The 14,422-nt window shown below is 40.9% G+C and overlaps 1 protein-coding gene across 2 annotated transcripts; it reads left to right on the top strand.

Annotated features, from left to right (window-relative positions):
- Positions 1–469: 469 nt before the first annotated feature.
- Positions 470–14,206, top strand: sidt2 (SID1 transmembrane family, member 2). 2 transcript variants are annotated; one of them, XM_044354301.1, is made up of 26 exons: positions 470–1,320; positions 1,427–1,548; positions 3,613–3,777; positions 3,991–4,036; positions 4,586–4,687; positions 4,963–5,046; positions 5,151–5,316; positions 5,840–5,933; positions 6,143–6,201; positions 7,560–7,586; positions 8,518–8,556; positions 8,675–8,752; positions 9,395–9,510; positions 9,957–10,030; positions 10,307–10,373; positions 10,490–10,563; positions 10,688–10,811; positions 11,054–11,171; positions 11,423–11,559; positions 11,646–11,754; positions 12,171–12,247; positions 12,552–12,598; positions 12,718–12,823; positions 12,916–13,026; positions 13,168–13,281; positions 13,389–14,206. In XM_044354301.1, the coding sequence occupies exons 1-26, from the start codon at positions 1,072–1,074 to the stop codon at positions 13,449–13,451; spliced, it is 2,568 nt and encodes an 855-aa protein (XP_044210236.1). In that variant the 5' UTR covers positions 470–1,071; the 3' UTR covers positions 13,452–14,206. The 2 variants fall into 2 exon arrangements, with proteins under 2 accessions (XP_044210236.1, XP_044210237.1); XM_044354302.1 differs by lacking the exon at positions 7,560–7,586.
- The last annotated feature ends 216 nt before the right edge of the window (positions 14,207–14,422 follow it).

Genomic DNA, 14,422 nt, shown 5'->3' on the forward strand with positions numbered 1-14,422 from the left:
GACTAAAGGATGTCATAAAAAAAAGTTAAATAAACATCATGTAAAGCTCACAGTGGTGATATGCTTTTGTTTGTACATTCAGATATTGAAGAGAAGTATTGTTTGATATTGACAAACAGTAAACAAATGAATTAAATAGAAACGCGAACAGAGATTCCTGTCACATTCAGTGAATCCAAACAATACATTTTTCCAAAGTAATAAAAAAGTGAGGGTGGATATGACCAGCAATGAGGACAGCGCCATGACGTAATGACGTAGCCCTCAGTTTGTTTACTGTCTGAGCGTGGGGTGGAGGGGGGGTAGGTGGGAGGGGGGCTAATTTATTTCCCACCCGCATTCTGTGAAGACCCGACCTACTCTGCCTCTGATTGGCTAGTACTTGTTGCCTTCATTGGTTAGGTTTAGTCATAAGGGGTGTGATTGGTTAGGTTGAGGTAAGAATATCACGATCGGAGCCAATCAGAAGCAGAGTAGGGATGCGGGTAGGGAAAAAGAATAACGCATAGATAATGGCATAGATTTTTCATGCTGTAAACACAGTGAGTCTCTTCACCCACCTTAAGAGAAACACTGTACTTGTATAATGCCGCGGCGCCGCGAATACAGGCCGTGACAACCGTTTACATCGGGCGGGTCAGAAAATACCACCCCGTGCTGTCTTATTTTTGTCACGGCTGCCGTCGCTGAAGCTGAACTCCCGGGATCAAAACATGGAGCTGCTAACTAACAATGCAAACGTTAGCTCAGCCAGCTAGCAGCCTGTCAGGCTTTGACATTTCAGAGGAAGAGGAATTGAGTATCGTTGTCATCTGGTTGTCTCGAAACTTGTGTTATTGGTTGCACGGTTGACAGCTTCGAGTTTGTCACAGATGTCGACAAGGAAGAACAAGTCTATGTAAACACCCCGCTGTATGTTTAGCTTGTCAGTTAGCAGCTGTTGTCCTTGTTGGTTATTGCTGGAACTGTTAGCTATCAGAGTAATTTGTTGCTGAATGGGGCGGGGAGTTTTTACATGCTAGTATAACGTTAGATATCATTAGACAGTTCAGGAAGACGTTGTCAAACAAAATGGTGTTGAGGAGTTGCTGGAAATCTCGACATAAAGGCAGCTCCGGACCTGTTCCTTGCTGGCTACGGCCAGGATTGGCAGCCCTGCTCTGGTTCTGTGTGAGCCAGTTAGTCTGCGGCAGTGTGGCGTTTGGGGAGATCAAAAACGTGATTCAGAAAGATGCAGAATTTGATGTCACCTACAATGACACGGTTACAAGTGAAAACCAGACCATCTATGCTTTCAATCACACTGTCTCCAGGAATAAGGTGAGTATACCCCGTCAGACTAGTATATTTGTTTTTCACTGGATGATATCAATTCATGTTGAGTTTAATTTGATTTGTCTCTCTTTATCCTTTCTTTGGGTTTCAGACTGAGGGAGTGCGTGTGACTGTGGATGTGTTGTCACAGAGTCTGGAGAGCCCCATCCTGTTTGTTGTACGGCAAAAGCAAGCTGTGCTGTCTTTCCAAGTCCCTCTCATCCTCAGAGGCCTGTGAGTAGTCCCACTTAACATCAGTTGTAAATTGGAGCAGTCTGGAAGCACAATCTTGCGTTTTAAGTGAAATCAGCTTAAAATAAAACTCATGTAGATTGGTTTGATCCCTCACTCTTTTCTTCTGCCACTTTCTCAGCTTCCACACCTCCCTGAAACACTTCTGGACCACTAACAAGCTAAAAAAAAAAAAAAATCAAATTTCATATGTTAATTTACAATTAACAATGTCATTCAGCAGAAGCTTTTATCCAAAGAGACGTACATCTGAGAGTTGAGATGACCAGCGTAATGTTTGGTTGCCCTCTGCTTGTTGGAGTAACAGCCAATGAATCTAGATCCTGTGAGGTCTCAGTAAATAATATTCTATAAATTGTAGAGCAGGGGTGGGATTAGATTTAACATGTACTTTTATGTGTAGGAGAGACTTCTCACATGTTGCCTTTCTTGTCAAGCATATATACTTATAATACCATGAACGTTTCCCTAAACATTACTGTATACAATATAATGAAATTTGGCATATATACAGTATGTGTCACAGCTTCTTCCAGTAACATGTTGCTTTGTGGGCCAGATACTACACAGTATATACTGAGCATACACTTCTTGTTCTGTGGTTTATGTATTTCAAATTGAGCAATGCAACACATGTTCCTGTAATTTGAACGGACTTTGATCTGTGCTTTGTGTGATAGAGAATGAGAAGGGAAAGGGGAACATTATAGCCTGTGGTACAGATTAGCTGTATGTCATGACATCTTGTCACAATGCCTAAACTGACCACATCAATTGTAAGTCTCCTCAACACTGAACAGGCTTGTGTCTTTCCAACTCAGCTTTTAAACAAGGCCTTTATGTATGTCCCTGTAACTAATTGACTAACTAGCACAGGCAGACATTACATAAAGTAATGATCCAGTAGGGAGTGTCAGGCTGTTACTGCTGTTCTTTCCTAGATAGTAAATAGTTATGACTTCAGGTCATGCGATGAAGCCAATGTTCTTACAGTACGTGGTGTAGAGAGTTGCGTACGTGCTTAAAGGCCTTGTAAGAGAAAAAGATGTGTAAATCCCAGTTGTTGTTAGATGAAAATTCATTTGCATATGCAGTGGTTGGAGGAGATGTGGCTCAGTTTTTGACATCTGTGCTGAATTGTTTTTTTTCCCAGTAGTATTAACGTCTAGTTGATGTACTTTGTAGGGAAGAAAACTGCTAAATCCACAGCCTTTAATGTGCTCTGGATTGTACCTCAGTGGTTATAGGACACACAGCTTTTGTGACCTGACTTAACCAGGTGGAATTTTATAACAGGATTTTCATAACACGGGCTGTCGGCCAGTGGCTGATAAATAGTCTGATTATTTATTAGGCACTGGCCAACAGCCTATCTGTGATGTGATGTGTATCTCCCACAGTCTGAAGTAGTTTCTATGGTTGTGCAACATCAGAATGACCAGGCTACAGTCTTGCTTGCCGCAGTCTTGATTATGCAGTCTCGTGGCCAGGCATGCCTTTGCAAATCTGTAATGAACCTTGGACTTTCACTTCCTCCTCTGAGATCTGCCAGCGTAGATCTGAGGATCCCAGTTTACCGAAAATTAAGAACCTCAAAGTCATCAGAGTAAAGTACTTCTGTTTCCCGTAGCCTCAGTCACATGTTTTCTTTGAAAGACTCTTCTGCCTCGTTTTGAGCTACGCAATGTGCATATAGCAACATTTTCTAGAGCTTGGTATTTATTGATTTGGCTCAGAGAATATTGAAGATGCATTATCTAATGAGTGATCCTGAAACAGCCAGCCTTGGGAATTTAGTATACTCCTATAATATTACATAATCTAGTACAATAATTTCCCTTATCATCATGTAACAAGATATCTTTTTGCTTTGATTTCTTTCTTCACATGATCTAATATTTCATTTAATGCTTAAACCAATTTAGTGCAATGGAAAAGAGCTTTTCAATCAAAACAAATTTAAGGTCTAGTTAAGAAAACTCCTGTTTAATGGAAACTGTCTTGTTCATTTTTTCTCTGCTTGTCAACCTCACTCTCTCTCTCCAGCTACCAGAGGAAGTACCCTTACAAACATGTGGGCCGGACATTGTGCCAGCCTCCCACCCGGGCCGCCTCAGAGACCCAGTACTTCTTTGTGGATGTGTCTACCCTATCCAGCCAGGGTACAAACTACCATCTCAGGGTCAGCCGTGTTGAAAGCTTCACCCTGCAGTGAGTGATATCTGATACACACACACACACACACACATATATATATATAAAAAAAAAAAATATATATATATATATATATATATATGTGTGTATAAAATCACACAAATGTGCAGGCAAGTAGCTGCCTGAATCATCATGCATTTTGCCGGGTTTTGTAGTGAACAAAAGTGTCTTGCTGGTATGTCTGACATGTTATTTTCACATTGATTACAGGACAGATAAGAAATTCAGTTTCATCGCGTCGCCATCGCAACCTCAGGTATACAGCTTGATACTGTTGGCTTTGCCTGTTTATAAGTAAGTGCTACTTTGCGGAGAGGAAGATTAGTCACAGACACATAGATGACTATGGGGGGTGGGTGGTAGAAATTACGACAGAGGTTGAGGAAAGTACAAGTGAGAAAGGATGATAAGAATAGGGGGGATTTCTGGTTTGACACAATTATTCAGCATGTAGCCTCATTCTTTTTCTCTTTTTTTTTCTGCTTTTCAACACATGAAAAAGAACAATGTGTCCCAATGCTTTAATTAGTGTCTGTTGCTGATGTGTGATTTATTGGCTTCTGTTTCATTATGTTACATGCTTGTTTGTTAGAATGATTACATCCTCCCACATACAGTATACTAGATAGAAAAGAAAGACAGGAAACAGAGAAAAGGCTTGTTTTTATCTGTTGCATCCTAATCAAATATAAAACACATCACTGAGGCCGACCAGCCACAGTGTGTTTTCTAATACTATTTTCTAATTACCCCCCTCCTGACTCCTTATCTTCCTCCCTCTTCTTTATCTTCCTCACTGTCACAGTACTTCAAGTATGTCTTTCCAGACGGTGTGGACACTGTTATCGTCAAGGTCAGCTCAGACATGGCCTTTCCCTGCTCAGTTATGTCCATCCAGGACATCCAGGTACAGCAAACCAGACTGCTGCTGTCCTCAGGTGGCCCCTGGCACTGTGGTCAACATGCAGTAGCACTCTTACACCACATGAGGGCATCATTTAGTTTATTGTAAGGCCCTGAATTGGAACAATGATTAAAAACTGTCAATATAATGATGTTCGTAGAGGATACAGCTGTGTATTTATTTTCTTTTTACTTTCTTCGTGCCTAATTTTACTGTGCTCTTGTTATATAATCCTGCCATTCATCGTTTCATGTTCTTTCTTTCTCTCTTTTTTTCAGTGCCCTGTCTATGACCTGGACAACAACGTGGCCTTCATTGGGATGTACCAGACTATGACCAAAAAAGGTGCCATCACCGTGCAGGTAATGTCTCCCACACAGTAATGTACATGGGTCGGAAACATTTGATACAAAACAAATCCAGACACCATTATCACATCTTCTAATGTTTCTTTTCTGTCGTTCAGAGAAAAGATTTTCCCAGCAACAGTTTTTATGTGGTGGTAGTGGTGAAAACGGAGGACGAGGCGTGCGGCGGTCCGCTGCGCTTCTACCCTCTGCGTCCCGATGAGCTGATTGATGCCGGCAACCGCAGCAAGATCGTTGATGTTGTGGTCACTCCTGCCATCAACTGTAAGTCACATCATGTGCAAATGTGACCTGATCAAATTTAGGCGTAACTTAGATGGATTTAAGGGCTGCAACTAATGGTTATTTTAATTAATATGTGAATTATTTTCTCAATTAATCCAATAATCATTTAGCCTATAAAACATCAGAAAGTAGTGAGGAAAAATGAGAGATGCACTGATATTTCGATATAGGTCTGATACTGACTCAAATAGCTGGATTAGATGAAAATGGTCCCCATGAATCATTAGTTTAATCATCGTATTAGAAACTATTGTGTTGATATGTCAGCATATGTAACTCTTTCCAGAAGAAACATTTAAATTAGACTCAGGACTCCCTAAAGTAAGAGATGAAAGTTATGTTGAAAGTTGAAGAAAGAAATAATGCCTGTATGTAAGATAAATTCTGTATACTGTAAATGTCCTAGTTGTAAGCTTTATTGTTACATAGCACAGTGCAGTCAAAGTCTGGTGCAGTATCAGAATTGCAAATGCTCAAACACATCTGTCTCCTCACTCCACAGCGGAGGTGTATGTGATGGGCATGCTGTTCTGTCTGGGTATTTTCCTCTCCTTCTACCTGCTCACCTTGCTGGTGGCCTGTGTGGAGAACAAGCGGTAAGGTTGAGATATTATCTCTGCATCCACAGACAGCATTTACAAGTTTGCAGTGTTCAGATTCATCTTATATCTGGTTTGTCCCAGTTTAACACAGAGGTTTGGATCTGTGATCAAAGAATGTTGATTCATACAACTGCACTACAAGAACGACACCAGACTGAAGACAAATCACGCTCATTTGCATCTTTTCTTCTCTGTTACTGCAGAATGAATAAGAGGAGAGAGATGTTTCAGAATCCTGCTGACATGTCGCCTGCTGAGACAGGTAACCCAGCAACGAGCTATGATGGACTGGCCCATTAGGGGCCTGTTACAGGATGTGTGGAGCATACCATTTTTAAAAAAGTCATATATCTGTACTGTTACACTGTAGATGACATGATGATACAGTATATGATGCTAAATTTACACTTAAAGGGAAATTCCTGTATTTTTCAACCTGGACCCTATTTTCCCATCATTTTGGATCTAAGTGAGTAATGGAGACCACTGACAGGCTCAGATTGTTATTGTGTCTGACAACAAAAGTAAACACAGGAACTAGCCACTTGTAGGAGCATTATGGCTAACTGCATAGTGAACTACATCCGGGGTAGTTTGCACGTTGGTTTGTTTACATCTGAGGCTGTGGATCGCTCAGCATTTGTTCATGCTTGAGAAGTAGTAACTTGCAGAACTGGTTCATGTCTGCAAGTTTCCACATTTCAAGGACAAAAGGACCAGATCCACACTGTGCAGTTTTTATGGATTACTGCTGGATGATAGAGAGTTACATACAGTAATTCCTCACACAGTGTTGAAATGACATTTTTCTGACTGTGTGGAGCTGAACGTTTGGTCCAGCCAGCCTCGCTGTTTTCATCCTGTTGATTCTGTGGAGGTGAAACGGTCTCCAGGACGACAGTGTTGATAAACGCTGTAAATCCATGTGCAGTGGTTACACAGCTGGGATTACTCTCATCTGTGGACTCTTCTAGATTTTCCGAGTCTGGCAGCAACAGGTCCAACTCTGTAGAAGAGTGCAGTGACTGCAGGGACACCAACAGTTTCTATGAGGTAACTGTGACTGTACAGTCCTGTTGCCTTTCTGCCTCCATTCTTCATTTTTCTTTTTTCATTTGTTTTATCTCCTCTCTGTGTACTCCAGCTCAAATAAATACAGTTGGCCAGTCAAAGTGAAATAACTCACAATAGTCCACAGGATATTCCGTCTTTGCACTTCTTTTTTTTACTTTCCTTGAAGTCTAACTGCAGTGAAAGTCGGCCTTATACATGTAAACAAACCGGCGCGCGGATGAATATGTGGTTTGGTTAGCCTGCAAACTGCCCCAGATGTAGTTCCCTATGCAGTTAACCATAATGCTGGTACAGGCTGCTAGTTCCTGTGTTTACTTTTGTTGTCAGACACTTAAAATAATAATCTGAGACTGTCAGCGGCAAAAACAAGCAATTCCAAAAAATTTGCCTCCCTTAGTCACTTAGACCCAAAATGATGGGAAAATAGGGCCCGGCTTGAAAAATACCAGAATTTCCCTTTAAACTTTTTTTGTCGAATTGAACATGTCTGTGTGTACTGAATGTGTCTTTCACTCTCTCTCTCCCTCCTGCTAATGTGTGGTTCAGCCTCTCTGCTTGGGAAGAACGGAGACGGTATAACGACACAGTTACTCCTATTGTGCATTTACCGCCCTTTCTCACACTGTGTTGCTTGTCTGCAGATGCTCTGCATGCATCAGCTCGCATACTATAACTCTTTAACATCATTCATAAAGAACAGGATAAAGACATAATATTGGCTACAGTGTTTTGTGGACTGTGTAGTAACATAACCGTGGCACTATTCTTTGTTAGTTAAGCATTATGACTCGCCGCTTCAAAATACACATACACATGACTCTGTTGGGCACTTGTGAGATACAAATAACCAGAGGGTATATTTTCTTTGTTATTTAGCCTGTTTTTTTGCTTTTTTTTTTGCTTACGTTACATTTTGTTGGCTGAAGAAACACATGAAATTATAGTCAACAGTGTTAACAGCATGATAGACAAACACAGACGCAGAGTAAATGTTCCTATTAGGTTTACAAAGCATGGAAAAATACTGAAAAATAATCATGAAGAGAGATACAATATGTAAACTGCTGACTTGTGGTTCTTCAGCTCGATACTGCCTCAGTGTGTATTTGTATCTGTGCCTGCTGACTCGATGTGATTTTAAACTGCAGGACACGTACAAGTCAAATTTTTAAGCAATTCCCTCTCACTGCAGCAGTCACCACTCCTCACAAATAAATCACTCACTGCACCATTTCTTAGCCCTCACATTTTAACCCTTTCACTAACCTCTAACCATGTCAACTACATGTTTTTTCAGGCATTTCAAGCCTGAAAAAAACTGTAGGGCAATTGGATCCATGCATGTCTTGATGCCTCCTTCATGTTTTCTACTAACAGTGGTGTTTTAGTGTGCAGAGTTAACATACTAACAGGTATCAGTTGTAGTGGTGCTTGTTTGCTCGTATACATTTCGTTAACATATATTTAATTGAGTAATTGAGTTTAATTTTGTGTTTATCCACAGGTAAAACTCCAGCCTCACCTTATGAATATGGCTCCTTTGGTGAGTTTTGGTGATTTTAGTTGCTTTCCCCGACACGGAAGACAGTTTTGGTTTTGTTTATGTCCTTTTTTTTTTTTTTAGTAGAGTTGTTGAATCTTCCTCTCCTCTTCCTCTCCAGCTGACAACTGCAGCACATTGAGTTCAGAGGCCGTCACCGACAGCGCCACATCAACTGATAACAACTATGGATACATGGGTATGGACACACACATTGTTTCTGGCCCACCATTGTCACTCCACAGTATATTCTCCACAACCTGTCACTGCTCTGCCTGCAGCCGGCATCCTGCGAGCAGCTCCAGCCCCTCACTGGTTTTCTGTGTGTCTTTGTTCATCAGGACAGGAGCCTTTCAAACGTCGACCAATCCTCAATCACCTTCACCACATAGCCATCCGCGTTGGTGATGCACTGCCGCACTATTAGCCAAATCAGTTCTGAGCTTTACACCAAACCAATCAGCACAATATCAATCATACAGCAATGAGACTTAGATGTTGATGCAGTTTGAAAGGGATTTGGGTTCAAATTGGTTCAAAAGTGATTCAAACTAAAGAACTGTGAGTAGCTGTGTGAGTCCAGGAAATGACCAGACGCCTGATCTGATGACACTGAAATGAACAGCAAAACAATATTGATAGTGTAAAGATCAAAGTACCAGCAATGATTCTAAGATTTCAGTTTGAAAACTGCAAAATTACAAAGAAACTCTAAGGGGTGTGATGTCTTTGAACACCTTTCCATCTCTAAAAAAAAAAATCTTGCTAATTCAGTCGACCGTCTAAGTACTCAGACTGTCTACCAAATCAACTAAAAGTCTTTTTTTCTCTTCTTCATCAGAGCGATCGTTGGACAGTGTTGGACGAAGCAGACAGGAGTCTCTGAGCTCTGTGGAGGAGGACGACTATGACACGCTGGATGACATCAATTCAGACAAAAACATTGTCCGCACCAAGGTACGGCTCGTCTCTGAGTCAGTGCTGGTTTTCTGTAAATCAGTGAGTAAGTCAGCTTTGCTTATATTGACCCTGGTTATCAGGTATGTCATCATGTTTGAATCATAGACTGTAAAAAAATATGGAAGTAGTCACCTTGATGTAGGGCTGGTGATATGACCATAATTTATAAAATGAACATCATGCTGTATTGACAAAGACTTGAAACTAGCGATTGAGACCATAAACTCATAAGGAAACTGTTTACTGAGGTAATAAATCAAGTGAGAAGTAGGGTCATTTTCTCATAGACTTCTATACAGTTGGACTTCTTTTTGCAACCAGTGGAGTCGCCCCCTGATGGCCATTAGAGAGAATGCAGGTTTAAGGCACTTCGGCATTGGCCCAGAGCTACCTGTTTGGTTTGACTTTGACCGTTCCTTGTGTTTCCTGTCTTCTTATTACAGAAATTTCTGTGTGTGTCTGACCTGGCTCGCAAAGACAAAAGGGTCCTCAGCAAGAAATACCAAATCTACTTCTGGTGAGGAAACTTTGTGTCCCGTTTAGATCCACATCCCCAGAATAGGCACCCAATTCATCCCAGTTCTACTTCCAGTTGGGGACATTATATTAACATTTTGATATCATGCTGTATTAGATTTGTTGATGGTGCTGAAATTAAAGATATACTGCAAGGGAAGAGATAAAATAATAATGCAGTAAAACTAAATAAGTAAGAATTTATTTTAGCATTATTCCAAGAAATCTACAGTATCATCATAATTATGAACAAGTCTAATGATTGTCTTCTCTCCAGGAACATTGCCACCATTGCTGTGTTTTACGCCCTGCCAGTTATCCAGCTGGTCATCACCTACCAAACGGTACGCTGATGGGGAAACAAACTGTGTTTCTTTGTGTCAAAAAGTTTTATAAAAAAAAAACTATTTAAACTCTAATATGCATTCTTTGGATGTTAAATGCACCTTCTCTTCGCCAGGTTGTCAACGTTACAGGAAATCAAGACATCTGCTACTACAACTTCATGTGTGCCCACCCGCTGGGAGCTCTAAGGTGTGTAGTCAGGACACGTCTGTTTAAATGCACATATGTATTATTGGAAACAATATTGCTAACAGATGACGCAGCTCTGGTGAAAGTATCACCATGACTGACTCTTAGCTGCTGTCCTACGCAGTGCTTTCAACAACATCCTCAGTAACCTCGGCTACGTGATGCTGGGACTCCTCTTCCTCCTCATTGTCCTGAAGAGAGACATCGTCCACAACCGAGCCCTGGTCCGTAACGACCTCAATGCACTGGTAAGGCAGATGTGAAGTAGACACATATATCATACAGGCACAGATAAATGACACAAGGAGCTTTGTTGGAGTGTTGTTTAAAATAACATAAATAGGAAATGGGGAGGGAACTAGGAAAGTGCTAATGTCTTCCTATCTGGACTGTAGTTTCCACAGATCATTTATTAGACTTCACTGATCAGGTTCACACTTTGGCTCGTCTATGCCTCTATCTACATCTCATCTTTCACTTCTCACCTCAGGAATGTGGCATCCCGAAGCACTTTGGTCTGTTCTATGCCATGGGAACTGCTCTGATGATGGAGGGCTTGCTCAGTGCCTGCTACCACGTCTGTCCCAACTACACCAACTTTCAGTTTGGTAAGACTGTTTGTTTCCAAAATTTGTATCCGTCACAAAGCTTTATGTTGCTTCCTTGAGATGATTAAACTCTACTAATGTCAGGAAACGTAACGTTACAGCTGGTCATACGTAATAAATAAATAAAATAAATCTGGGGAAAAAAATCTGATTCAATCTGCAACAATGTCCTTATTCTTTCATAGTTTTAGACGCTAAAAGATAGATGTGTGTGTTGTGCTGTTTTACTGTTTTTCTCTTTTTCTTTGCAGACACCTCCTTCATGTACATGATTGCCGGGCTGTGCATGTTGAAGCTTTATCAGAAGAGACATCCAGACATCAACGCAAGCGCTTACACTGCCTACGCCTGCCTGGCCGCAGTCATCTTCTTCTCTGTGCTGGGAGTGGTACGTACACGCTCAAAACATGACACACACTCAATAGACAAGGCTTTGGGTGACACACAAACATGATTGTGCTCGTTTGTCTGCAGGTATTTGGGAGAGGAAACACGGTATTTTGGATCGTTTTCTCTGTGATCCACATTTTGGCTACGCTCCTCCTCAGCACCCAGCTCTACTACATGGGCAGGTGGAGGCTCGGTAAGATCACAGCAAGAAATTAAACCTTATATACCAACAGGCTGGACTCCTAACGGTTAGATGTTAGTGATGGTTCATATCAATCTTCTTGTTAAATTTGCTGCATGAACCCATTTGAAAAAAAATCTGTCTTATACAGATTTTTTGTTTAGAGACAATGGAATATTTAGTACATTGTTAACATCATGCAACATTAGAGAACAATTGTAAGTGTGCTGAACACTGTAAGTGCTTCATGGAAATTTAAGTTTAAATACTCTGCAACACAATTTAACTGTATACTGTACAGAAAGAAGAATATTTAGCATGTCTTCACGTACTTGTAAATGTATTATTAAAGTGTCACCACTGTCAGGGTGCTGTGGCTTTGATCCTCACACTGCAGCTAATATCTGTGTGTGTTATTTGTGTCTCAGACTCCGGGGTCCTGCGCAGGATGGTGTACATCATCTACACAGATTCAATCAGACAGTGCAGTGGACCCATGTACATCGTAAGTAATGACCAAAAAATACTCTGCAAGTAACGTAATTCAGCCCATTTTATAAGGACGTTTACAAAGAATCAGGCTAAAAGCATCAAATGCTATAAAATAATACTCACACGTTTTATTTATTTATTTGTTTATTTATTTATTTTACCTTCATAATCATTGCTTGCAATTTAAATCTAATGTGTTAGAGTACAGAGAGACATGACAGGAAATGTGTCACTGTCCAAATACTTATGAATGCACTAAATTACATGATATATCCACCTGCTCGTAAATCATCTTCCTCCCTTTGTCTGTCTGTTAGGACCGTATGGTTCTGCTTGTGATGGGGAACATAGTCAACTGGTCTCTGTAAGTAAACTTGTGTAACTTCGTGCTACATAAACACGTGATGAATTTAAATTGATTGTGCAGTACTGAATGTCAGCATCATCTTTGTGTCTTCCATTCTTCCTGTTTCCTCTCTGCAGGGCGGCTTATGGCCTCATAGAGAGACCCAATGACTTTGCCTCCTACCTGTTGGCCATTGCCATCTGTAACCTGCTGCTCTACTTTGCTTTCTACATCATTATGAAGGTGTGTGTTTGTTTATATCCATGTATTTGTAGATAAGATTTTAGATGTGTTTCTCTCATATCTAAAGCTGTTTTTTTTTTTTCTGTGTTTAGCTGCGGAGTGGTGAGAGAATCCAGTGTCTGGCATTGGTGTGTATTCTCTTCACAGCTGTGGTGTGGGGCTTTGCTCTGTATTTCTTTTTCCAGGGTCTCAGTACCTGGCAGGTCAGTAACTGTCACACCGAAGCACCCTCTCTGCCTTTCACTGTTTCTAATGAGTACACAGTATCTTTTTTAATGCACTGAATCTTTTCATCCTTTCATAACGTGCTGTCGGTTTACTGTTGTTTGTCCCTCCTGACACAGAAAACTCCAGCAGAGTCTCGTGAGCACAACAGGGACTGTATCCTCCTCTCATTCTTTGACGACCACGACATTTGGCACTTTCTCTCCTCTATCGCCATGTTTGGATCCTTCCTGGTAAAGCCATGTTTGTAGTGTGGGTGTATTAGCGCAGACATCCAGCAAACGCACAGTGATCGCATCGTCACTGATCTAACTCCTCCCCTCTCCTTGTCCCCGCTTAGGTCCTCCTGACCATGGACGACGACCTTGACACCGTCCAGAGAGACAAGATCTACGTCTTCTAGATTTGTCAGATCTCCTGTGATGAGCTCAGCTCTTCGTCTCTGCCTTATCGCCCTTCTCGCTCTGTTTCCGTCTCCTTTGTGTTCTTAAAAAGCACAAACCAGTAGCCTGTTTCCCAAGCTGTCGATGGGCATGTCGCTGCCGCTCGGAGCCAATCAGGGAGGGCAATAGCCCCTCCCTCCACCTGTACGGACACTTAATGTGCCAATCAAGAGTTGGGTCGAAGTCGAGTGATGCTGAAGTGTTTTGTCCTCTCGCTGCCATCGTCAATTTAACAGTTGTAATGAATCGATGTTTACTTTCTGCTGACGATGAAGATAACAATGTACTCTTGCGAAAAATACTGTATGAATTAACTTATTTTATATTATCCACATTGCATTTTACCTAAAAGTCAACAATGCATTTTGAAATTACTGTTTGTATGCTGTTTATATGCTGTATGTGTGTTTGTACAGGTGTGTGTGTTTACAAACATTGATGTGAGAACATGAATCCTGTCCAGTCTGTCAGTGGCCTTCAACGTACTAATCATGTTAGTCACATACTGTGCTGATTGGTCAGATGCTCAAGATAACCGTCCGCATTGGAGAATATTGATGATGAAGATGATAATGATTGTATTCTACTTTGTAACTGCCCTCAAGTCTGACTGCGATGGTATTTTTTTGCACTGTACTGTATGAAAAACTGATATTAATGTCAAACATTGAAATGAGCAGTTACTGAATAAAGGTCTCATTTTCAGATCCCTAAACTCTTGTGATGATTAGACGTGTTTTCTAAGCAGGTGTCAAGAGTCTATGGACCTGAGCAATGTCCTAATGATAACAAAGTACGATAATCAGGGTGTGAATGTGTGCACGTACATGCAATTACACAAATGACTGACTAAACATAACCGATAACAGGATCAATACACAAGAAATACATGAATATACTGTATATATAAAATTATATTTATTAAAATATT

Source organism: Thunnus albacares, chromosome 6 (genome assembly GCF_914725855.1).
Source record: "Thunnus albacares chromosome 6, fThuAlb1.1, whole genome shotgun sequence".
Taxonomy (NCBI): Eukaryota; Metazoa; Chordata; class Actinopteri; order Scombriformes; family Scombridae; genus Thunnus; species Thunnus albacares.